The 26,489-nt window shown below is 37.8% G+C and overlaps 1 protein-coding gene across 1 annotated transcript; it reads right to left on the bottom strand.

The window, feature by feature from the left end:
• Positions 1 to 836: 836 nt before the first annotated feature.
• On the bottom strand, positions 837 to 10,649 carry Odam (odontogenic, ameloblast associated). Its single transcript, XM_021211242.2, has 12 exons — positions 10,619 to 10,649; positions 9,907 to 9,972; positions 9,764 to 9,805; positions 9,209 to 9,256; positions 8,349 to 8,579; positions 7,913 to 7,957; positions 6,432 to 6,536; positions 5,770 to 5,817; positions 4,269 to 4,340; positions 3,190 to 3,351; positions 2,917 to 2,975; positions 837 to 1,955 (listed from the first exon to the last, which is right to left on the bottom strand). Exons 2-11 carry the CDS (start codon positions 9,955 to 9,957, stop codon positions 2,946 to 2,948), a joined length of 834 nt encoding a protein of 277 aa, XP_021066901.1. The 5' UTR covers positions 9,958 to 9,972; positions 10,619 to 10,649; the 3' UTR covers positions 837 to 1,955; positions 2,917 to 2,945.
• Positions 10,650 to 26,489: the final 15,840 nt, after the last annotated feature.

Here is a 26,489-nt window from a genome sequence, read left to right as displayed (position 1 = left end):
AATGCTGGCAGCTTAAAAACCAATGGTTAACAGAACATTCAGATTACATTTTCCAAGTGCTTGCTCATTCTAAAGACAATGAATAAATAAATAAGACTAAAAGCTCCTTTTTATGATACCTCTAATATCACTAAGCCCTTGATCTCATCGTTTTTCTAGCCATTGCTCTGAGTTGTCCTGGATAGAGAAACTACATTACATGTCTCCTTCCTCTCCAATCTCTGGTCATCCCTCTTGCTATATTTTCCTTAAAAATCGGGAACCTGGTGTAGTACATTCTAGGGTGTATTTTAAGTACTTGATTTAAATTACACCATGGAAATTTAAGAATGATTTTCTGAGCAGTTGGTTGGAAGTTTGGGAAGATAATCCTCTTAGCTGCTGAGCAGCAGGGGTTTATTTTATTTGCAGTGTCTGTCATGTCTGATGTTAAGAGCTCAGTTAAGCACTGAGAATTCTGTTCCTTAATTGTATGAACTCTGGGGAAACGGGGCAATATAAAATGGAAGGTGCAGTAGATGACTACTGCGTTGCTTTTGCACAGAGCAAGTACTACACTCCAGAGTTATAATGCTGTTCAGTGTAGAAACAGCTAAGATCCTACAAAATATGATTGACTGCAGAACCTAGAACACCGAATTTAAACAATGTAATATGTATTAATATATGAACTCATTCATCTCTTCTTTAATTTATGTGGATTCATATGTATCTACCAACAAATACATTAGTCATTATTAAATGCCATATTTCCTATTTTTGGGTAATTTTCATTGAAGGCCTGGTGTTGAGAAAAGAAGTTGAAAATACTTTTAAGTTCATGTACAAAAGAGAGAAAAGTAAGTCCCGAGTACTTCTGTGTTGTTTTCTTCAAGAAGGGCTTTCAGAAATTCTGAGATTCATGTCTCACTCTCTCCTATTTACAACTGAGAAGAGAGACTAATGTTTAAGTGACACCTTGAATAATCAAACACAAGAGAGATAAAATCCAAAATCTATGTCTGAAAAATCTAAGCCCCAGTTTCTGTAGGTCACTGTCACCCTAAACAAGCATGCATCTTCCTTTTGTCCATTTGAATCCAGCACCCAACTTTTTGTGTAGTTGTGGTGTACTAAGAGCACACACAGTCAATATCCTTTTCAAAACCATTTTGGAGGACCCGGTGTGGTGGTATACAGTTTAAACACAGCATTTAGAGTCAGGAACAGGTAGACTTCTATGAATTCAAGGCCAGCCTGGTCTACCTACTAGGTAGTTCAAGGATAGTCAAGGCTATAGGATGAGATCCTGCCTTGATAAAAGGCAAAACAGAACAAAACAAAACAAACAAACAAACAAAAAGTTTAATATTCATGGAGAATGAATCACAAGCAAGCTGACAGAATGAACCTGGGAAAAATAATCAGATACTGATATGAGAGAAAAATAGACACATAGTTTAATCTCAATACCAATCAGCACACTCATCACAAATCTATTAATTAGTACATATTTTCTTGAATGACATAAGTTTAGAGGCATTCTTTATTAACACAGTTATCAAATTAATCTGTCATCATAAGCTTTAGTGTGTGTGCGCACACATGTGTGCACTTGGGTGTCACACGAAGGTTTAGAAGATCATCATTGCAATCAAGTTTCACTATATTATGTAATGTTTAAAGAAGGCGTGGCTTTTTGGTTAAACATGCTTTATTTCTAGTGCTTGTCATTTTCCAGGTTATATAATCCTAGAATGTTTGGGAAAAAGACAGCATTATAAAGATAGGACATATTCCATGAAAATTTATTTTTTTGTGACATGAATATTATCTTTATAAGTAAAGAAATGAGATCAGAGAAGATGCTTTATAATCATTAGACAAATAGAGGCTTTACATCATTAGACAAATTTCTATTAGCATATAAGTAGAAAATAATCTTTAAAAGACAGCCAACGTACCATCACATCTCCCTGAAAGTAAGACAGAACAGGATCTCAGTGTTAGTTGGTTCCTTTGAATAAAATTGTCTAGATGTTTGGAAATTGCTTATTAAAGAAACAAACAAAAACAAACAAAACAAAACAAAAGAACCACCTCACTGGTTGTTTTATACTGACTGATGCTCGCATTGTACTGAAATAGCCTTCAAACTTTGGTATAATCAATCGTTTTCATGATACAAATAGTACATCAAGAAGGGGTTCTTTTGAAGAGGTGTTGATGCTCTTTACTGCTGTGTTTGTATAGACTCTTTTCACTTGAATATTGCCCAGTGTTGCTTCTCGTAGAAGGGAGAGTCAGAATAGCGTCATAAAAAGAAATCTGCAATGCTTTACCTTTTAGTTTTCTTTTTAAGTGACGTTGCATGCCTTTGACTGTGTGGTTTTTTTTTTTTTTTTTTTTTCGTAGTATAATTTCAAGGATGCCTTTCTAAAATGTAGCTTCAGTAGCCAAACAAGTTCATTTAAATAGACAATAAAACAGTTATATTTAGAATATAATCAATTAATTTTGAAATTGTTCTACTGTTGTATAATTCTTTTATTATTTTAAGACTTTTGTTTAAACAGATAAGGGAATATTGACACTGTCACAGTGTTTAGCTTGCAAAGTGAAAGAATGACCTAAGAGTGCTAAATATGTAGAAAGCATGAAATTTCTTTTATATAGAAGCAATATATTGAGCTTTTATAGGAATCATAACAAGTTTAGACTATAGGCAGACATAACTTTAAAAAGTTAATTGTGATTTTTAAAATTTAGGAAAATTTCATAATTATCACGGTGTTTGCAGGTAGATATAAACACTATCTTGTTTTTTTATAGTCATTAGGCTAAGAATTTTTCATTAATTTTCTGATGACTTTTCTGTTAAGAATTGTCATGGAATTTAAAGCATAACTTTGGAAAAAAATATATATATATACCTACCAAGACTTCCGAGTGATTTAAGTAATCTCTTATGGTTCTCTTAGGCTATCAGTCTTGACCTAGCAAGAAAGAACATCACAAGAGCTTATCTTAAAATAAAATAAAATTTGCACTCTAGCACATTGATTTAAAACTATTGTTAACTGCTTTATCCAGAGTTGAGGCCACATATTATATTACACATACTTTTATCATGATGTCTGGCCCTATAAATTAGCTTCTCACTTAGATCATAGACATGTATTTCATCAGATAAATCTTTATTCGTTCTACCTTCTGTTCTGGAAACACTGGAACAATAGTTGGATCTATTCCAGAAGTGAAAATATTGTCAGTGCTGGGTTTTGGTGAAGTTGTAGGCATGAAAACTCCTGCATTATCATGCTTAATGCTGATTGGTTCTTTTTGTGGATAAAGCAGGCTTCCGTCTGCTGGCTGTAGAGATCAAGAATGGGATAATGTGGTTATAACTTCAAGTAGAAGTTTAAAAGTAGGAAGAATATGAAGTTCAAGGAGTGAGAGGCACAGGCAGGCATCACATTAAACAGTTTGTGTCTTCATTACCATTTTTAGCTCATAAGCTATCTTAGAAAGGTTATGGTTATATTTAAAAACTATGCTTGTATACTAACAACCACTTTTAAATTGACTCTTGAGAACATCATATATGTCTGCTACGTTTTATGATTATAGCCACACCACATTTTCCCTTTAAGTTCTTCTGAAGTCTCCTAGCACATCTCCCTCCCAACTTCTGCTTCTCCTCCTCCTCTTCCTCCTCCTTCTGCTTCCTCTTTTTCTTTTTTTAAAAAACTATACCTATTGCATTAAATTAGTTATGTTATTTTGTACATTGGTGTGGACCATCCACTAATGCATGGATTAATTGTCACCACCAAAAACAAATGACTCTGACTCTCTGTGTCTGTGTCTCTCTCTGTCTCTGTCTCTCTGTCTCTCTGTCTCTCTGTCTCTCTGTCTCTCTGTCTCTCTGTCTCTGTCTCTGTCTCTGTCTCTGTCTCTGTCTCTCNTCTCTCTGTCTCTCTGTCTCTGTCTCTGTCTCTGTCTCTGTCTCTGTCTCTCTCTCTCTCTCTCTCTCTCTCCTCAAGCCACTGCCAACTGCCCAAAACCCTTGGTTTTCGACAAAAGCACAGAAGAGTTTCTGGAAGAAAATTCTCACTAAATATTTGAACGACTGAATGATTTAGATCTTGACTTTTAGAGATTACAGGGGGTGAAATCAATAATTTTTGACATAACAGTGTTTATATTAAAATGAATACCCTCTGGAGGACCTTCTAAATTTACTCCTCAATTTCCAGTTGCTGCAAGCGTTTTGTAAGGACTCTTACCATTCCAGGAGTTTCCGGAGCTGTGCCTACAAAGCTGTCAAAAACTAAGTGCTGCTGCCCTCCTGGTACCCCCTGAAGAAGCAGAAAGTTAACGATATTTAAATCAGTGACAGATCATTACACATTCTTCTGCCAGCCACAGCACTCAAGCAGTCATCAGCTTCTTCACGTGTAGGACCTAGGTCGCCTCGCTCAAATGCAGCAGATGTGCCGCTTGACCTTCATGTGGGTCCTGAACAACTGGAACCAGGCAATCAAAAAAGCTGTTGCCTATCTGTGGGATATGTTCTACTAGCTGGACTGCCTTGTTTGGCCTCAGGGGGAGAGGATGCTGTCTAGCCTTCACAGAGACTTGATGCACCAGACTGTGTGTGTGTGTGTGTGTGTGTGTGTGTGTGTGTGTGTGTGTGTAGGTGTGTGTGCGTGATACCCAGGGAGACTCGTACCTAGAGGAGAAGGAGAGGGAAGATAGGGGATGGGGGGGGGAAGAGAGGGAGGATGGGAGAGGATTGTGGAAGTGGACCAGGAAAGTATGTAAAGTGAATAAGTAAAAAAACAAGATGAGAGAGAGGGAAGGGAGGGGAGGGGAGAGGGAGGGGGAGGGGAAGAGAAAGAGGGAGAGGGAGAGGGAGGGGGAGAGGGAGAGAGAGAAGTTTAAATGAAGGGAAAAGAAATGCATTCCTGGCAGGTAGAGAACTTTTCTGACAGAATTCAATGTGTAGAGCATTGGTTTCAGAGAAGGGTGTTTTGAACATGATGAAGTTAGAAAGGTGAAATTTTATAACGCTATTTAAAGAGAAATGTAAGAGAGCAAGTCCTAGTGTCCTCACATCCTGGCTCCTGCTAATGACTGGATCCCCAGCCACAGCCTGTTGCACTATCTGCTGTCTCTTTAAGAATGCTCAAGACACTCAGAGAATCCCCCCAGTCCTGAGCATGCCTACTCAAGAGCTGACTACTTGAGCATTCTCCTTCCAGAACCACTCAATGCAAGTCTTTCTCATGTAAGAAATCTTTTTTTAAAAATTTATTTCATTTTTAATTTTTTACACTCCATATTTCATTCTGCACCCCACATCCACCCTCTGACTGCTCCCACCCCAAACCTCCTCCCCACCATTGGTTGGGTGCAAATATCTGCTTCTGACTTTCAGCTCCTTGTTGGGTCTTTCAGAGGGCAGTCATGGTAGGCCCCTTTTTGTGAGAGCTCTATAGCCTCAGTATAGTGTTAGGGCTTGGAACCTCCCCTTGAGCTGGATCCCACTTTGGGCCTGTCGCTGGACCTTCTTTTCCTCAGATTCCTCTCCATTTACATCCCTGTGAGAAATCTTTTTATGATTTCTTATTTATGTTCTCATAGCAATGTGTACATAATTCTGACTTCATTCATCTAGAAATGTTTTCTGGAATTTTTTTCTATCTGAAAGATATCCATGTTTTTAATAGGTAAGCAAGTAGCTCCAAATATATATTCAGAAACCAAAATTATGTATTTACTCACAGGTTCTGCTTGTGGTGGTGCAAATCCAAATTGATTATAGAAAGGTACCTGCCAGAATTTTGAGAAAAGTGTTAGACTTACTGTGATAATTTTGAACATAAGTTTCTGAGAAATGATTACTTAAAATTACATATCTTTTTCATTAACTAAATGCTTTTTGGAGAATCCACATGCTTTAGTTTAAAAATATTATCATTAAATGTCAAGATATCTTTTAGCACCATATCATAAGAAATCTGAATTTACATTAAAATTCTCAGAATTTGTGCTATATTTGCAAAACTGAACATATGGTTATCAAATTGTGTCTTAGGTTCTAGTGACCACAAATATTTTTCTTTGCAGTCTTTTATATCTTGATATTTTCAATATATTCACATATATATCTTTATATTTAACTGATGAATTCTTTATTGATTCTGAATGTGAGAAACATCAAATTGAGGAAAAGAATCCATTTTGAGCCTTATTTTATTAGAACCATTTGCTGATTTTACTCCTTATAATTATAGGCTTATTATACAGGTGTGCTAAGAGGAGAAATACTATGTCCTATTCTGTGAGGTCAAGAACATGTACTAGATATTCTTAATTATTCTTTCTGCAGGGAAATTACCTTATTCTGAAATTGAACCACAGACTAAACCAAACCCTCACAGTACCTGTTCCTCAAATAGCTGCTGCCCTGTGTGCTGGGGTGAGGATGTGACGGCCTGCTGAGGTTGCTCCCAGGGCAGAAGCATGTAAACTGGATAGTACTGAAACATCTGTGGACATGGTGGTACATGAGAGAGCCCATTAGATCAGGATGTGCAATGCTCTTCACTTTTTTACCACTGTTAATACTCTAAAGGTGGTTACACAGGCATGAACTACCATTCCAAGCAAATGTACTATGCATAGCAGATATACAGTGCTTCTCAAATTGTGAAACAACTTGAACCCAACATGAAACAGGACTTCATTTATAAGAATACATATACAAACAAGTTTGGATATAATAGATTAAACTAAGGTAGGAAGCATGCCAAGCGTAAAAATCACCCATTAGGCCTCCAAAGACAGACGAATGTTTGTCTAGTTGGGTAGAGTTTTAATATCTCAGGCTTAACATAGAGCTTAGGAGTTTATAATTCTATAAATAGCCCACAAAGCTTTTGACATAAGCCTATGCAGAGAGCCACTGGATTAGTGGTTGAAAGCGGGTTGAGGACTGACTTCTAACAGGTATTTGGTTCATTGGGTTAAGACTCTTAATCTCATTAAATCTATGTTTCCTGGACCTTAAAATGAAGTAATTGTATTTGTCACATATCTGACTCACTACATACCTAAGGATATACAGTGAGATAATGTCTAGAATTGTGTTACTATGTAATGACAGTGTGAGTGAAACTTAATTGCATAATTATAGAAGATCCAAGCAGAATAACTTTGTTTGAACAAGTCAGTAGTCTTCATGTGAATCACAATTTATATATAGCCGTGTTCCTTTGAATCTGAATTACTATACAATTGATTATCCTAATATGGACATGGTTTCTATATTAATATTATGAATTTATTAGTTAATATTATTTTTCTTCCTGAAGGAAAATACTCATTTAATTATAATGTGGAGTTAGATTTTAAATACTGCATAAAAGAGACTGGGAAAGTTTTCAGAGGAATTTTTATAATAGGCTAATAATGTGTGTTAGTGTTATTTATAATAATAAATATTATTGTAATAATGTATGCTATTTATAACTACACACCAGGTGCAAATGCAAAATCATAGGAAACAAAATTTGGGAAGGCAAAAATGTCAACTCATGTTTTCAATTTTTAGTTCTTTCCCAGTGCTGGAACTTAAATACAGAAAAGACGTGCTACTGGTCTTATTGGTCTCATTCACTTCTGGCATAGTGATGTCATACGTATTCAAGGGTCCTAGAGATGCTTTTTAGCTGCCTGTTCTTAAAAACATCAGGTTAGTCCAGCATCAGCTGATGCCCAGAAGCCACCTATGGTACCTCTAGACAGTGGTGGGTGGTACACAGCCTTGACAACCCTGATACTGGAAATCCAAGGGAACAAAAGAGAGTATAAAGGAAAGTGAAATGAGCCCTTCCGTCTTTGTCAAGGAATTCCCTTCACTTACCTGTGTTTGGTCTTGAGGTACTTTGACAGGTACCACATAGGACATCTGAGGAAAAGAATAGTCACAAAGCCATATAAGCAAATCACTCTTGCGTTGTTATTTGCAATTCTTGGTCTGATTTCCCTAGACCTAGCTTCCCATGAATCATTTTCATTAGCAATGCTCCATTAAAGTTTATCTTCCACATGAGCTATAATTCATACAAATTCTGCTTCCACATGTTGTTTTAGCTCCTGGTTATTGACTATATTCTAGGGCAATTGGTTCTAATGTTATTTTTATGTTAAAATTCAGACAATATAAGGAGATACTTTCAGGGGTGGTTGCAATAGTAGAGGAGAAAACTTCATTAAACTCCTGTCATATTTCAAAGCTAATTCACAATAACTTTTATCCCCCTGCCTTCCAGCAGCAAGATGGAAGATGCTTCACTTACAGGGCTAGCACCCTGCTGAGTCTGAGGTGGTGTCTGCTGCTGAGAGAGGTCTGGTTGGCCAGCCTGGCCTCCTTGGGCAAGCCCAACCTGTCTTGAGAAAGGTATCTGATTTGGGAATAGTCCAGCAAAGCTCTCTAGTGTTGAGAGAGGAAACTGTGGGCGTCCTGAGACCTGAGCCTGCTGCTGCTGCAGAAACCCAGGGAAGGGAGGAATCCAGGAGTTGAAGGCACCCTGTGAAAAGCAAAGATAGAAGGCAATAGTTACTCTTTTGTGAAAAGAAAGAAAGAATGAAGGAAAGAAAGAAAGAAAGAAAGAAAGAAAGAAAGAAAGAAAGAAAGAAAGAAAGAAAGAAAGAAATTGAAATCAACCCCCAGTAAGAAAGGCAAAAAGAGAAGACAGAATCTCAACTACTAATAAATGTCACAGTTTTCAAATGATGAGAAACATGGAACACAAAGAGTTAATAAAACAGCACAAGTTTCTGCCGATCTTTGACTGGAATTAAAAGACCTGCCCCCTAATCTGCATGGTTGGCTATATGTTGTTTGTTTAAAATTAAAATAGTTAAGTGTGTCAAAAATCATCAGAATTACTATGTGGCACATACCAAATTTTTGTCTGTTTACAACCCCAATCCTGCCCCCTTCAAGTCTCCTCTCATTGAGTTCCTTCCCCCCATCTCCCCTCCTCTTCTCCTCTGCAAGGATGGGGGCCCCCTTGGTATCTCCCCACCCTGATTCTTCAAGTTATACCATCTTTTAAAACAAGTATAAGTAAATGCATTTTGTTCTCATTCCATACTATAAGAAATGCTCATTAGAAATACATTCCCTTTTAACTGAATCTTTATATAGCAGTACCTGGAACTGCAGTGGCAAAAGTTGACCATTATTAAGATTCAGGAGTAGCTAGAAAAGGAGAGAGAAAATGGAAGCCAGATGACTATGCAGTCTGAAACGTTTTCTGTAGATAGAGTGCAAGGCAGCACTGGTTGATCAACTCTCAATTTGAAGGGCCACATTTCCCCAACAAGCCTGCATTAAATCATGGTGATTAGATAACTTAGAGTTGAAAGCAAGGCTTGGGTTTAACAGTGCCATCCCTACTGTGTATGAGAGTACACAGGTTCGGGTCATCCCAGTGGCTCGGGTATTTTCTGTTTATTCATTGATTTTTAAGGTCCATATAGGGTGCTATTGGAACAAAGTAAACAAATGATGCTGTATCTGTGTTTGGAGAATTACAAGGAGGAAAAACACCCTTTAACAAGGTACTTGGTAGACAAAACAGCCAAGCAACTTGGAAATATGTCTAGAAATGTTTAAGACCTACAGGACTGGATGCAGGCTTTTATCTCTTCCCAGTGTGTTTTCACATACAGAATGCAGGAGAATGTTTTAATTACTTAAACTAACCTCATGACTGTTGCTAGCAGACAATAGACGCTGCGAGATAAGCTAGAAAAAAAAAAAGAAAGAAAAAAGAAACAATAAAAAAGCTGTGAAGGGATGTAATTGCATGGGTATATATGAAATCAGGAGCACAACGAAACACTTACCGGGGCTGCTGATGTGGCTCCTATGAGTCCAAGAAGAATTATAATTTTCATTTTCAGATGGTATACCTATACAACAAGTTGTGACACATAGCTTTAAAAGAGACTTTTTGCTTAAAGTTTAATGACAAAAATAAAGGCCTGGCAAAATTCATCAGATCGCCTGTCAAATCCAAGTAATAATTGATTCAGTCCTTCAGCTTAATGTTTTACGGCTCAAAATAAAATGTTATCTTAATAACCGTTTCCTCATTTTCTCCCAGTGTAGCTATTCATGGGGAAGAGCTGTTTGCTTGACCATAAAGTTCATTTAGTGGCAGGTGATTGCTAGACTCTGACAGAAGTGAATGCCCCATGGAGCCCCCTGCCTGGGGTTTAACTGACTGGATACTTATTAGGATGATCTTAGTGTTCTTAGTGAAAAGGCATCATAACAAAAACCTAATAATCCTAAGCAAAAGAGAAAATTTTTCACTAGAAGTCTAATACTGCTGATTTATTAACTGTAGTGGTTATAGCACTATAAGGGATAGGAAAGGGAAATGGCAGTAGTGATGCATGTCGTATCGTAACTAGTGGACACTTCTTGTCTCCTGCCTCTACTTGCAAAGTTCCCACCATATTTTATATCCCAGACATAGACAAACATTAGGGTGTCCATGGTAGTGCATCAGAGCTGGGCTCTTAAACTATCAAAGCAAAGATAAGATCTTACCTTACTTCTTTGCAAGATCTGTGCCCTTTTCTTTCTCAGTCTGCTTTTCAGATCCTCTTAAAATTTAAAACCCATCTTTAGAAAAAAAAGGGGGACCAATCATGATTGAAAGGGACCAGTGATTCAGTGGGTTTTAGACAATGGCTTAGCTAATAACCCCCTTCCTAATCATCTTTGTGGTGTATGGATTCCCACACCCTAAGTAATGCCTTTCAATTACCCCAAAGACATTTTTCTGTGCTTGCTCCTGGCTTTTTCTTGGTCATGACTAACTCCCCTAGGCTAATTTTGTTCCACTCCTTCTATCATTTTAAAAATGGATAACTTAAATAAGTAACCAAAAACCCTTTACTAAATTCAAGACCAAATTAGTGTTTTTGTTTATTTTTTTTTAACTTTGAGGAAAAAAGTTCAGACAGAACTTTTTTAGATATTAGCACATATTCAAAGCATAGTTGCTGACAAATATTATCCAGTGTTCTGATATTATGTTGAGGTAATATGAGGTGAATTGACTTAAGTTTTTTTTAAATTAAATTTTAATTAATCTCATACACTATATCCTGGCCACACCTTCCCCTTTCCACTCTTTCCAGCTTCTCCTCTCCCCCAGATTCACATCCTCTCTGCTGTTCTCCAGAAGAGAGTCATCTTCTAAGTGACAACCAAACATGACAAAATGAGATACATTAGGGCAAGGCAAAAGTCCTCTTGTCAAAGCTGGACCAGACAACCCAATAGGAGTCTGCATATTCTCAGAAATGGAAGATTTTTGTGACCAAGAATTACTTCATTAGTAGATTTTTCAGAAGAAAAGAAACCCCACTGGATAAAAATCCCATGTCTGAAGAAGGAAATCAGTATCTTCCTGAAAGTAAGGAAGAATCCATCTCAGGAAGAGAGACACGTCACAAGGAGGAAGAAATAGCAGATCCATTCGCAATCAACCAAAACAGCAGTGCAACTGAAGCAACACTGGAAATGAGAGAAAGGTTCCAAGAGCTGGTACCCCTTGAGAAGCAATCTCAAGGAAAAAAAAGCATAGGGTGCCCAGGACTCTGACAAGCCAGTAAGGAAGGAGGACCTCAACAAGGGATCCTAGTTATCAGTTACACAGAGGGATGAGGGCTTTTGTGAAACAGCCTGACCCAGAGGTAGCCTGGAAGAAAGAGCTCAGAGAAAGGTGAATCACATGTACCAGGGGATTTGTAGAGTCAGTCAGACCACCATGGACAGACTCTATTATAAATATATGTAAGTTTTAATTCTTTCACTAAAAAGCTTGAAATAGATATAAAATATTATTTTCATAGTATTATTATGAAGATTCCACTTCCTTTTGTAAGCCCTATTTTTCCTTTAAGCAATGGCATGCTGGTGAACTAAATCTCTGACCAAAATAAATAAACAAACAAAAGAATAACACTCAGAACTCCCCAAACCAAAAAATGAAAAAAAAAAAAGATGCCTGATTTGAAAGAACTCAAAATTTCCTTGATGTTATTATTTCTACTAAGTCTGATATCCAGCTATCATTTAACAATGGGGTATTCACTACAGAATCTGAAGGGATAGTAACAGCCAGTCTGGCACATCATGGCTTTCATGAGCTAGTAAACTCTTTAACCAACCAATACCATGGTTTTGTTGCTCATAGAACTTTTTGGGTTGCACCACAAACAATATGAGAGTAGTAAGTCAGAGCATCGAGTGTCTGTCTCTTTGCTACATGGTCTAAATGTGGTTTCCTGTTGGGTCCCCCTGAGCACCTGTAAAGTATGCTTACCACTATTATATTGGTAAGAAAACAAATTCTAAGATGTTACTTTGCTAAATATGGACTAGTTCCTCATCAGTAGAAGGCAAATTTGAACCTTCTCTTTACAAATGTTTCACCATCATAGACTCTGCATGTATTTGGGGCCAAAACACTGGATAGTTTTGCAAGCAGTTTTGATTCTGTTGGTTTCTATTTTTTTTTTTTTTTTTTTTTTTTAGTATTTGAGAGCTTCATGCAAGAAGTTTGGATCACATTCACCCATCACCTAACTCTCTCCGGAGCAAGCTCCTTTTCTACCCACTCATCTTTGGGCCCTCTTATTTCTAAATCCAACCAGCCCAGTTCATGCTGCACAGGTATTCTCAGATGGCTGTTCTTCCACTAGACAGGAGTGAGCTCACCAAGAGATAGACTCTTAGAATGATCAAAATTTCTTTTGAGCATTTGTTGAGAATTCTCCAGATCTCTTACACTCTATAATCTCCCATATAGATGCTTGCAATCAATACCTTTCAGCTTAGGAATTTTCTGTGGCAAATCTTAGATTGTTAGAGAATTTTCTAAGTGATAGCTGTTTGAGAAGCTATTTATTTTTTGCTTCTTTAAGAGCTTGAAGTCGCTAGTACCTGCCATGAGGGAAAAAAAATCCAGGCATTTTCCAATCATTGGTGTATTTAGATGAAATCACTAAGCGTGAAGGCCACTCAGCAATAGCCCTTACTGTTCAGGCTGCATTTTTGCCAAGAAGCATGGTAGTTCCCCATTCCTTTTCCATGGAGGCTTTCTACTTGCAATAACAATTCCTGGAAGCAACCAAAGCCAGGAATCAATAAGCCAGAATCACAGACAACTTCCTTCTCTTAGAATTCTTTTTAGAAAGGAGCAAAAGTTGTGGAAACACCAGTATTCATGAATAACTGTTATGTCACTAGGCAGACTCATTTATAAGTAGTATCAATTTCTGTTTTTAATCTAATAAGAAATTCTTGTGATTTGAAATATTTTCACAGATGGGTGTTTTGACTGTCATATTGATGACTACACTAGAGACAATAAGAATTTTAAATGTGTTTTCAAAAATATTTTGACTTTCACATGTTCTATATTTCCATATGTACATGTGGGTCCCTGACATGCAGACCATTCCTACATTCTCCTATAAAACTTCACACTCAGCACCTTTTCCTGAATGATGATGCTATTTAGGGCATCATTATCTAACACATGGACTCTGTCAAGTCCTGTACAAATGTTGTAGTTATACAAATTAGTTGCGCTGCTCAACACAAATCTAAGCCATATTTAGATATGATTTGATGATCTCATTTTCAAGTGAGATACACAACAGTTATTAGTTTTTAAAAGTCTTACTGTGAGTATGTGGATGAGGTCCAGTGTCGAAATCTGAACTGAAATCTAACTCCAGACTCCTGTTTGGACAATCACATTAAATAAAACATATGCTCTGACAATGACAGTACTCTTGCACAGATCAAATGCATATAAGCCCACTGTTTCTTCTATTATTTTCATATACAGATATGATATAAGAATTAAAAATATAAAAATACCCAATATCTAGAAAAATCTCACCTCATGATTTTATTCACAAGACAAAACCTAGAAAAAAAAGTCTTGTAGATAAACCATTAAAAAGTGTTACTAAATAGAATCTAACCCAGAGTGTATAAATAAGAATTTTTAAACCAATTAAGAGAAAGTATAAATCAATGAAAAATTATTACCCCTTAAGATCCACCAAGTAGATTACTAGTCTCTACAAAGAAGACTAATAGGTTCCATGAATAAGCATTGTGTAATGATTTATGAGCTGTCTGAGGATGGGTTATGCCTAAGTTCCAGCTTTGAATCAATGTAAGGTTGGGATGAAATGCCTCTCTTAAAAACTGTGTGGGATAATTTGGGGTCAGTGAGGTTGATGTTTGGTTGCAAGAATGGCAGGAGCAGCCTGATCACGGGCACATTTTTACAGCAAGTACTCATCTTGAGTTCTATGGGACACAAAATTCACTGGGTGGATATGTTAACTTTCCAGCAAAGAATGCCCATTACTTTTATGAAAAATTCTAAGTCCGGAATATCACACAAGGTTAAATAAATACAAAATCTTTATTATTGTAACAAAAGATATTTAAAGGAACTTTTAATACCTGCATGTAAAATACACGTTTACAAGGGCATTTGAATTGAAATATAGAAGTGCATTTTCTCATTGTATATTTTATGGGTACCTTGGAAAAATGGTATTTAGACCTAAAGATTAGATGAGCTTTCCGATATTTCCTCTTGGCACAAGTCAATGGATACAGGTTGAGTCCAAAGCGGAAGAATTATTAAGATCTGCCCCGAAACTAATCCTGTTCTTTTAGCAGGATGTGCTTGAGAAATCTCTGGCTGCACCTTAGAGAAACTGAGAAACTCTCAGTGGGGAATTCTGAAAAACTAAATGTCTTATTCTTTCCTCTAAAGGTCAAACTAAAATCATTCAAGAGTGTATTTTCCATAATGAAGCAATCATGTCTAAAATGACTGGGATGGTTGAGGTTTCTGGAAATATGATCACCATCAGCACCTGGGTAAAGCTGTCAAAAATGGAACTACAAGTTCAGAAAAACCTGGAGTTCCAAACCTCCATCTGTATAAGTGCTTCATTCTCACGCTTGTAATGTGTAAATCCTATTTGAATAAAAATATTGTTAGGAGAAGAGATGATAAATGAAGTGTGGTACTTATTCAGACACTAGCTCCCAGTAATGTGCAGATATGATAAATTTTCACATAGCTCATTCATTATGTTTACCTTGTTTATTTTCTGTAGCTTGCTACTTGGTTGCATGTGTTCACCATTTGATGGCTTAGATATGAATGGCATTTCATGCTCTTAATAGCTGTATAGCTTTAGGAAAATTCTAATTAATTTGTATCTAGTCTCATCCCTGTAAAGTGGTACAAATTATAAATGTATAGGATATCACAAAAAGTGAAGAGTGCAGTTCACTATTGAATGACCCTTGTTAAGCCAATTTAGAGGAAACTTGACACTCCTATATCTGGTAAGGAGAAGGCTCATGAGATAGAGAAGGTTTAAGAAATGTCTCTAAACCGACTGACTTGTATAGGAACCTCCACTTCAATTAAAAAACTCATCAGGCTTAATGAAGAAAAGTTACTTAGATGAAAATCAACTTGATCAGTTAATAGTCTCCAATACTATTGCACATAGATCTACCCTGCCCTTGTCCCACTCATTAATGTTATTTACTTAGCCAAATCTAAATCATAGTAACCCCTACTAAAGTGAAGGCTTTTTTTCAATCAAAATTATTTATTGAATAATCCAGAAAAGTTTAACTCAGATAATTATTTACAAACAAGTGAGTGTGACTTTTTTTTAAAAAAAGTAAAGATTGATAAAATAAAACTATGGGTATGTGATTAAGTGTAGGATGACACAAAAAGCCTTTGCCTCTCTGTCTATCTATCTATTTATCTATCTATCTATCTATCTATCTATCTATCTATCTATCTATCTATCATCTATCTATCTATCTATCTATCTATCTATCTATCTATCTATCTATCTATCTATCTATCTCTACTATCTATTATGTGTGTTTGTGATAGGGTCTTTTTAAAAAAATATTTTATTTATTTATATCCCAAATGTTGCTTCCTCTCAGTCTCCCTCCCAGAATTCTTTACCTCATCCCCCTTCCCTTTGACTCTGAGAGGGTGTTTGTCCCCTACCCCAGACATCTCCCTTTCGTTGGGCATCAAGTCTCTAAGGGATAAAGTGCATCCTCTTCCACTGAGGCCAAACAAGGCAGTCCTCTGCTCCATACATGCTGGGGGCCTTGAATCAGCCTGTGTATGCACTTTGGTTGGTGGCTCTGTCTCTGGGAGACCCCAAGGGTCCAGGTTAGTTGACATTGTTGGTCTTCCTAAAGGGTCTCAATCCCTTTCAGCTCTTTCATTCCTTCCCCTAACTCTTCCACAGGGGTTTCCGACCTCAGTCCAATGGTTGACTGTAAGTATCTGTGTCTGTCTCAGTCAGCTGCTGGCAGATCCTCTCTGAGGTCAGTCATGCTAGGCTCCTGTCTACAAGCACATAGCCTTAGTAATAGTGTCAGGGCTTGGTGCCTGCCCATGGGATGAATCTCAAGTTGGGCCAGTCACTGGATGCCCTTTTCTCCAGTCTGTGTTCTGTTTTTGTCCCTGCAGTTCTTTAAGACAGGAACAATTTTGAGTAAAAAAAATTGAAGTTGAGTTGGTGACCTCAAGTGGGCACTGGTGGCCCTGTCTAACTACTGGAGGTGGTCTCTTCAGGTTCCGTCTCCTCACTGTTTGGCATTTTGGCTAAGGTCACCTACATTGAGTCCTCAGATTCTCTCACCTCCAGAGTCTCTGGCATTTTCTAGAGGTTCTCTCTACCCTCCAACCCCCTGCAGCTGCATATTTCCATTCATTCTCTTGGCCCTCTGGGCTTCTGTCTGTTCCCATACCTGATCCTGCCCCCTTTCCCCTTTCCTCTTCTCTCCCACTCAAGTTCTTCCCTCTGTCTGCCTCCTGTGATTGTTTCTTCTTCCTTCTAAGTGGAATTGAAGCATCCTCACTTGGGGTTTCCTTCTTGTTAAGCTTCATATGGTCTGTGGGTTGTACCATGGGTATTCTAATCTTTTGGACTAATATTTCACTTATCAGTGAGTAAATACAATGCATGTCTTTTGTTCTGCGTTACCTCCCTCAGGATATTTTCTAGTTTCATCCATTTACCTGCAAAATTCATGATGTCCATTACTCATTCTACAAACAAATGAGTGTGACCTTTTTAAAAAAAATGTGAATATTTTAAAATATCTATGGGTATGTGATTAAGGGTAGGATGACACAATAAACCTCTCTTTCTTTCTTTCTTTCTTTCTTTCTTTCTTTCTTTCTTTCTTTCTTTCTTTCTTTCTTTCTTTCTTATATGTCTTTTCTGATAAGGTCTTAATAAGCAATAAAGATTACCTGCAATTCACTATGCATTCAAAGGGAGCCAGCACACTTCCATCTTTCAGGATCAGCCTCCTGAGTGCTGGGATAATATGTATGCACAACCATATTTACCTCTGGTAAAACTTTATAATGCAGAAAACATGGGATCTGGGAAACAGACAGGGGAGAGTCTCATCACATAGATACACAAGGAAAGAGGATTCTAAGCAGAGTGTATATCATGTGCAAACGCACCGGGCATGACATAAGCTCACAGTTTGAGGATCATTTATAATTCAGGATAATTAGGAGGTAGGATCCTTGTGGTGAACTGATAGGGGGTGAGGTAGAGCCTGTAGTTAGGGGGTCACTTCGTGTAAGCCTTTCTTAGAGAAATAAATATGGTTGAGTTCTATCTTGTTGGCAGCTGGCCTCTATTAATTAAGCAAGGCAATGTAGGCATCACCCATTAGTAATGTCTAGTAAGTATTTCCATTCCTCATCCTGGTACATCTCATGGTCTAGTTCTCAGCTTTTACACTTGGTGATTTGCTATGATCAGCTAAATATGAGTGAGAAATATATATTACTTCTGACCTGAAGCCTTAAGATAATGTACCGTTCTCTTTCTGCGGTGGTCACTGGCAATAGTCCAGAGAGAAGCTATTCATCAACTTCGCTTCTTCAGTCTGGATTCCCCCCAGGCACAAAAAAAAAAAAAAAAGTTCATCTGAGATTTAAAGTAGACCTGCTGTGTAAGAGAAAGGAAAGACAAATGTAATTTAAATCAGAGAGATATTAGGTTGTCACTAGGTACTGAGTGTTTCTTATTAGTGTCACAATTACAGTTTTGTAAGGTCATTCTGGAAGAAGTCTTATAGACAAAATCAGACAAGCAAATGAAGAACCAATATAACTTGTAACATGTGGTTTGGCAAGAGCACAGGACACAGCTAAATTTTATTTTGCTACTTATAGCTTTATGGGTGAGAGTCCTTTGATGTCTTCAAGGAAATTGTTTTCATAGGACAGTGTATTATCTATTGAACTAGCTAACTCTGGCATCCACTTGTATAGTTACATATACCTGATGACAAAAACTGAACAAAACCATTATTGGTTAGTGTGTGTGTGTGTGTGTGTGTGTGTGTGTGTGTGTGTACACAAATATGTTTTAATTACAGACATCAGTAAGTTTTCTTGTTGATTTCATATTACCCTGTTCTCAGTTCTTTCTTATACTCCAACCAAATGACTTATCTTACACAAGTTTTATGCCAGGATCTTTCCAGAGGGCCAGTTCTTGACATTGGATCATCTTTACTCTGAAATATTTTACCTGTATTTCTGGTGGTGAGAACCTACTCTCTTGAGACCTTATTTTCCTATTATTAATTATAACTATGATTATCTCACTTGATTTGTGGAAGTTCTCTGAGAATTAAAATACATGGAAATGTTTTATGTACTATCGAAAGTCTAAGGAGTCCTCTTTAATAGGGATTATACAGCTCTCTACCCCCTTTCTCTCTCACTGACTCCTTTCTCACTCTCTCTACTCCCTGCTCCCCATCTCTCCATGAGTTGCCAGCAGGCCTTTGTGCTTCTCCTCTCTCTCTCTCTCTCTCTCTCTCTCTCTCTCTCTCTCTCTCTCTCTCTCTCTCTCTCTCTCTCTCTCTCTCTCTCTCTCTCTCTCTCGGCCTCCCTATCTGTCTTTCTCTGTCTCTCTGTCTCTCCTCTCTCTGTTCTTCTCTGTCTATCTTTCTCTGCCTCTACTCCTTTCTCAATTCCTATAGGCATTCTCTTCTTTTACTGAACACTTTCCCTCTTGAAGTTCTGTAACATTTTTTATTTCTCATACAGAAACAGTAAATTTAAATAAAATAAAATAACATATGGAACCATAGACTTGAATAAATGTGTCTGTCTATATTCTAATCTTTGGATATTCTGTCTAAATTTTTACATTTCTAATTGAAAAGAAGTAGAATTTTATCATACATGAGAGCCTCTAGTGAATGATTGTGTACAGCAGTTTAGAATGTTGAACTGAGATGCATTTTAAGGACTTAAGTCAATCTTAATGGCCAAAATGGGCACAGTGAGTCCCTATGCTGCTTAGCTGTATACCCTCAAAGCTGGCTAAGTATCAGCTCCTTCAACAACTCCAAGGTTGTTGATTAGTGGTGCACTTCTCCGAGCACTACCACACGAGGGCGCTGGTTGCCATAATTTTTTTTTTTTCTTATAAAACTGCAAACTTCATTTTTGGGTGGCAGGGTCGGGAAGAAAGAGTCTATATTGTGTAAATATGAATTTATGACCCCATAATCCAAATAATTGACGATAAGTTGTACTTTATCTCCATCAGTTATATGCAGTGAAGAAATTGGAGTGGTCTTAGATTCTAGGGGTAAAACAAATCGAATCATTCTAGGATGAATTTCAGTCACGTAACTCATAGGTGATGGTTAATGTGGCTCCCTAATTTTTATAAGGTATAAAGCATCAACAATATGTAAAAACAAACCCAAATGTTTAGAAGAATGTTATCTCTATTCAAATCTATTTTGAAAGCTTACCTAATGGAAACATGCCATTTGTTTGGATTTTACATAATGAAATTTAGTATAATCAGAGCATGTGCTATAATCCCTCAAGAGCTGTGCAAATACTCATGTACCCAGCTTTTGCAGGATTTCCACTGTGAAGGGCTTAGACTAATATGTTATTGAGGACAACACAGAGCAGATTCACCCACAATGTATTCCATGGATTAGTGTCTAGTACAAGGAAATTAGATGTGACGAGAAATCAATGAAGGTATTCACATATGAGAACAGGGCACCTCGTCTGCCTACGAGAGAACAGCCAAGGGAAACAAGGTTCGAATGGAAAGTGAGAAATCCATCCAACCCAACCCAAGCCACTGCTTTCCTCAAGTCCCTCAGGACAATGACATTGCCAGCTCACCAGAACTGGAAAGGACGGGCCACTGGCTAGCCACCTGTGTACCCAGAGGCAAAACTGACCTGCAGTTGTCCCAGTTATTTAGATAGCTTGCCAATTTCAAGAGAGGTCCCCCCTGCCCCATCTATGTTTTCTACACATCCGTGATTCCAGAAAGCTCCTCAGAGGGACATGGTTTCAGTTTATAGAACATTTATTACAGCTCAGCAGGCTTTTAACATCAGGGCTTTGATTATGAACAACTGCTGCCCATCACTGAAAATGAATCTTTAAACATTTGCTTAAATGAACAAACGCTAAGCATGTAGGGTCTCAGGAGGTTAGAGGTGGATGTGTAGATAAAATGCTTCCTGAAAAGTCACTTTTCTTGTTAAGGTAACATCCAGAGACAAGACACAGACACAAGAATATGAAGAGAATGAGCATATACCAGAGAAGGGACTAGATAATGAGATCCTGGACCCCAAAGCCAGCTTTGGACAATTTGTCATTATTTCTGTTATTACCAAAACCTTCCTCGTCTGTATCTTTCTGACATGGTCAATTGCCGGAGTTGAAGACCAACCTTCCCGAGGTAGAGAAAACCTCACTCCAAATTAGCCAAAGAAAGAGCAAGTTGAGATGATTGTGTCTGGATCTGTAGAAGCCACTGGGATGTATCCATAAAACCTCAAGGTTATAATAGAGGTAATTAATTATCTGTGGAACTGATCACCTTGTGTAAGCTAACTGAATGAAGTCTTAGCCTGAGCAGAACCAGGTTTTAAAGTAGGTTTGGTATTTGAAACTACCATTCATGGAGTTGAGTAGTGGTGTGTTTTCTCTGCTCTGCCACCCTGTCCTCCAGGCTGAGGTGTGAAGCCTCACGCTCAGACATTTCTTGAATCTCACTGGTACTTTGATTCCTATCTCTAGGAAGAACCAGGGATAGTTAGAGTCCCAAACAGGTTTTAGGGATCGACATGAGACAGCACATTATTTGCATATATTTTAGATACGTATTTCTTTTTGCTTACAGAATTGAGCAACACATTTGGAGAGTACGTTTTCTGTTGCAATTTTCAGAAAGGAACAGATCTTATTGTAGTTAAAACCTGAGGATCACAGTCTTTTTCTCTTTGTTCTTGGAAACTGCTCATTTCTTTGAGAAAAAAAAAAAAATGGGCACAGGAAGGCCATTTGTAGCTGTGTAGCTGTCAACCATGAAGCTTGCTTATGTTCCTTTAAAAACCTCCTGTGGCAAGTCTCTCACAGGAAGACTTATCTTCCAGAAACATTTCATGGTCTAATTATTTCTGTTTTTTAAGACTTGTTATTTCTACTCCACTTTCTTGAAAAAGCTATACAGTCCAGAACTGAAATAGTATGAAAAGAAAATCTCATTGAAGCCAATGCAGTTATGTATGTCTGCTAATATATATTATATATATGATAACCACAACAAAGTGATTCCCCCACCCCGAATATTCAACTGTGTTATTTTACTTGTAGGAGAATGATATTCATATTTTTGTTGTTGTTGGAGAAAGCCCCCACTGATATGTGAAATGACATAAGTATACCTAAGAAGGCAAGCTTCTTGGGGCAACATTGAAGGACTTTGAGAATATACAGGATTGTCTACATTGCTAAAAGACGTAAGCTGGGGTTATAGGTGACACGGGTGGGGGATATAATACCATTATACTGGTAAGAGGCCATTACCATTTTGTAACTATATTGTAACCTGTCCTGAGCCTCAGACAGGCTCTAGATAACTGGCAGATCACACCCTGTATACCCAGTTAAGTTGGCTTTAGACTGGTGGAATGGGAGCTCGGACAGGGATTACTCTGTGCAGTTTGTTGGGCATTGAGGCTTAAATGGCTGTTTTAGTGATAGTGCCAGCAAGGAGCCTTGCTCTTCCAGAGAGAGAGAGAGAGAGAGAGAGAGAGAGAGAGAGAGAGAGAGAGAGAGAGAGAGAGGGCTGTTGGACTGTATCCAGCCTTTTCTCTGAACACTTCCTTGTCAGCCCTAAAATAAAGTAGAAAAATGAACCACGTGAAGAAGGATGGTGCCCCTCCCCCCCCCCAAAGAAAGGTTTCCTGACCAAGAAAAAGTTCGCTTGGCAGCAAAAAATGGGGTATACCTTATTTCAGGAATTAAATGAATATGTGGGTCTCTCAAGTGACCACAGTGAAGTGACTGTGGGTGATATAAGAACAATGGCATACTGGTATAAGGAAAAAAGTATGCAGTACACTTACCACCAGTGCAGTGGTCTGTTAGGATTCAGCCAACATGGTTGACAGCCTTCCCAAAGGACAGAGAAGAGATATCTTTGATGAGCATAATTTATATTTGGCTGAATTTCTTGGGCTGTGACTACATAATGTTCCCTACTTAAGGAGCACAGAAGAGAAAACAAACCAGTTATAGAAAGGGCACATTGGGTCTTTACAGACATGTTACAAAGCCTTCCTGTGGTGTTGCATATTATGGGTAATCAAGGAATTGAAGTTTCCTTGGGAAGTTGTTATCAGGATAAGAAAAAGTGGGTTGAGGATTAAATCAGGCCAATGAGATAGAGGAGTAAGATGAGCCATAGAAGCACCCATACCTTTATCATGTGTGAGTCACCAGTGACCTTGACAGCACCCAGGAGCACAGAGAAGGTAAGAGACCAGGGGCTGAGAAGAAATAAATTTACAGTGAAAAAATACTGCTAGTGAGGATTTCTCTGTGATGAAACATGTCTATGAAAGTCAAAACAAAACACATTTAAAGGAAAACAAACGTGTTAGAGAGTTTGTAACTTGTATTTTGAGTTTTGTTTTGTTTTGTTTTGATTGTTTGTTTATTTTGTTTTGTTGAGAATTTGGCCTGCTTAAAGGATGATAAGTAGGACACACCAAGGATCAAATTTTAAAGAGAATAATAATAAATGTTGGCTGTTCAAGTTTCCTCAAGAAGTGTACATACTAATACACAAAGCAGAGGATCCTGTAGTGTGGAAACGACATGCCTTTTGTTATCTCTCTGTTTTTCTTTTCTTCTTCTGTTTCTTGAATCATGGTCTTTCTATGAATTCCCCATCCTCAAAGTTATAGTGTGCAGTGTATAGTGTACACTGGCTTCAAATTCTCATCACATTTCTTGCCTCAACTCTTCTAAGTGTTGGGAATTACATGCTACCTGAATTTTTCTTGTATTGTAATTTTCCCTTTTTTATATAATTATATATTTCTGTAGAGAAAAAAACAAGGTTTGAGGGTTTGGAGAAGGTCATATAATCAAGAGAATTGCAATCCATTTAGCTTTCACCTTTACATTATCTTGCATTTACTAGATAACAACTTGCCTTTAGTAGGTACAATTTTCTTTTCTTTTTCTTTTTCTGGTTGCCATTGATTACTAAAAAAATGTACTGACATATTGATTGGGATAATATTAAAAGAAAATGCCAGTTTGAGGGGTGTTTAGTCATACAAGATAAAGGTTGCCAAAGGTCAGAAGTAGGAGAACATAAATAGTAGAGCTGAGAATGCAATTAGAGATGCCTGCTGTTTACAGTGTCAGTGTTCCCACATTGCCCAAATCAGGGCATCATAGAGAGACCACATCTAAAACAAGTAGCTTGGAAAACACAGTGTGACGATTTGCAGTCTAGAGAGGCATGCTGACAGTTCCTAGGTAATGCTGGGACAGAGTTCACCAAAAGGAAGTTTGAGTGGAAGTGACACAGATCTTAGGACTAATGGCCACCATCTTTTTATAAGAACCCTGTATGTGCCCAACTTTCAGATGTCTTCCCTCTGATACACTGAGAGGAGCAAAACACTCACATCTACATCAAAGTACATCAATGGCACACAGTAAAGCTTCGTGCCAGTCTCTATGGAAGCTCTGTGTTCTGTCTTCTGTGATCAGCATTTGGTTTATACACATCTTGTTTTATCCTTTCTTTTTCCTGTATACCCCTGCTGTAATGTAATTTAACTGGGAACAATTACTTTTCTATCGTTAACACCCCAGTTCCCACTCCATTGAATAATTCCTGAATCAGAGGAGTACTAAAACCTATTTGTTTTCTTTTCAATTAAATTATTTTATTTATTTACATTCCAAATTTAACCCCCTTCCCAGTCCCCCTCCCCAAGTTCTTCATCCCGTCCCTCCTCCCCTTTTCTTCTGAGAAGGTTCTTCTCCTCCACCCTCCTATCCCCACCTCATTTCCACCAGCATCTCCCTTCCCTGGGACACCAAGTCTCTACAGGATTAAGTGCATCTTCTCCTACTGAGGCCAGAGAAGGCAGTCTCTAGAGCTACATATGTGCCAAGGGCCATGAACCAGCACATGTATGATCTTTGGTTGGTGGCATAGTCTCTGGGAGTTCTGAGGAGTCCCAGTTAGTTGATACTGTTATTATTCCAATGGAATAAAAGCTATTGGTTAATGACTATGTTTGGAGTGGAGCTCAGAGAACAGCAGCATGATCTCTTATCCCATCAAATATGTTCCTTAGTCTATGATTTGCCATTTTTGGTCTTTCATTTTGTAGAATAAACAATGATCTACCTATTGATGTGTGGTACATGATGTGATATCATGTATGATACATACATGCTGAGGCTACAAAGCCATAAAAATTAGTTGAGTTGAGCCAAAATATAACATAATTTAACAGAAAATGTCTTTGGCCCCAGTGGGGGAAAATGAAGCCAAAAGTTTAATGCTTGCAAGAGATTTTATAGTGAAAGTAAAGAAATTCCAGTTTCAAGACAACTGCCATTCACTCTGACTGTAATATCTGCTACAGCTCACAAGGGCATCACAGTAGAAAGCAACACTTGAGATGCTAGGACTCAGTTGAGCTTTGTTAGAGGAGATGTAGGTGAAGAAATCAGTGTTTAAGGAGGAAGATATTCTACAGATTTGCACCTTAACGTTTAAAAGTTATATATTAGTGGCTTAAGCTCTGCCCAACCTTTGGCTGTCAGGCATAGTGTGGTGTGAGGTGTAAAGTGTAAGGGCCTTGATTCCTGCATCATCTTTTCAGGTGGTAGAGGCGAATTATAGTTTCCATACCCTGACTATGGCAGATAAGTGTGTTCCCCTCACACTCCACCCTTGGCTTGGAATTTTGAGGTCATATGTACTAGGTCATGTGTGTGTGTGTGTGTGTGTGTGTGTATGCATGTATGTATATATGCATATGACCTGGTGTGAAGAAGAAATAATATTCAGAATAAATTAATATCTTTAGAATAACTTGTTTCCATAGCATGATACATCTATTGCATCTAACATAGTGACTGTTGACCTTACCGTGTAAATTTGAAGTCAATCATCATACAAATATATACAGAATTCTTAATCTATAACACCAAACCTAATAATCACACTATTTCCATCAAATATTTCCTTGTTATAGTATTTTCTTATTTCATGGTACTTTTTATTAATTATACTGTATTTTTATGAATATATTATCTCAATGTTCACCCTACAGTTTTAACAACATGAAGGGGATTCTTGGTCCTATCAAGAATCATCAGAAATTGTAACCAGTGTAAGTTCTCTGTCACTTACAACCAATGTAAATGCTGACCTTGAGACACTGAACAATGTTTTCTAGTACCTGAAATTACCTTGTTTCCATTCTAGAGGAGGTGCAAAATCTAGAAGTCCTTCACTACCACCTTCAGGAAGATCCGACAAATTGTCTGCTGAAGTCAGGTGTTTGAAAGAATCATCATCATAATGACTACAGTCACTTAAATTCTAAGGACCAGACAAATAAGAAATGTGTGTACTATTGAGACCAGCATCTTGACAGCCTCTGTAATTTCTGGTCTGAAGGAGGTTTCTGAGTATATATCTAGAAACATTGCCATCTTTTATTTGTAACCCGAGGATGTGCTCAGTCCTCAAGGGCATTTGGAGGCCTTTTTTTTAAATCTTTTTTTTATTATTATTTTCTTTATTTACATTTCAAATGCTATCCCGAAAGTTCCCTATACCCCCCCCCCTGCTCCCCTAGCCACCCACTCCCACTACTTGGCCCTGGCCTTCCCCTGTGCTGGGTCATATAAAGTTTACAAGACCAAGGGGCCTCTCTTCCCAATGATGGCCCGATTAGG

The sequence above is a fragment of the Mus pahari genome, chromosome 13, assembly GCF_900095145.1.
Source record: "Mus pahari chromosome 13, PAHARI_EIJ_v1.1, whole genome shotgun sequence".
NCBI classification, from domain to species: Eukaryota; Metazoa; Chordata; class Mammalia; order Rodentia; family Muridae; genus Mus; species Mus pahari.
Note: the sequence above shows the minus strand (reverse complement) of the source record. Positions and strands in the feature narration are given on the sequence as shown.

Coding starts and splice junctions, on each gene's coding strand:
- Odam (XM_021211242.2), bottom strand. CDS start 9,957: ATGAAAATTATAATTCTTCTTGGACTCATAGGAGCCACATCAGCAGCC. Junction 9,806..9,906: donor GAGCCACATCAGCAGCCCCG/GTAAGTGTTTCG, acceptor TTTTTTTTCTAG/CTTATCTCGCAGCGTCTATT. Junction 9,257..9,763: donor CTGCTAGCAACAGTCATGAG/GTTAGTTTAAGT, acceptor CTCCTTTTCTAG/CTACTCCTGAATCTTAATAA.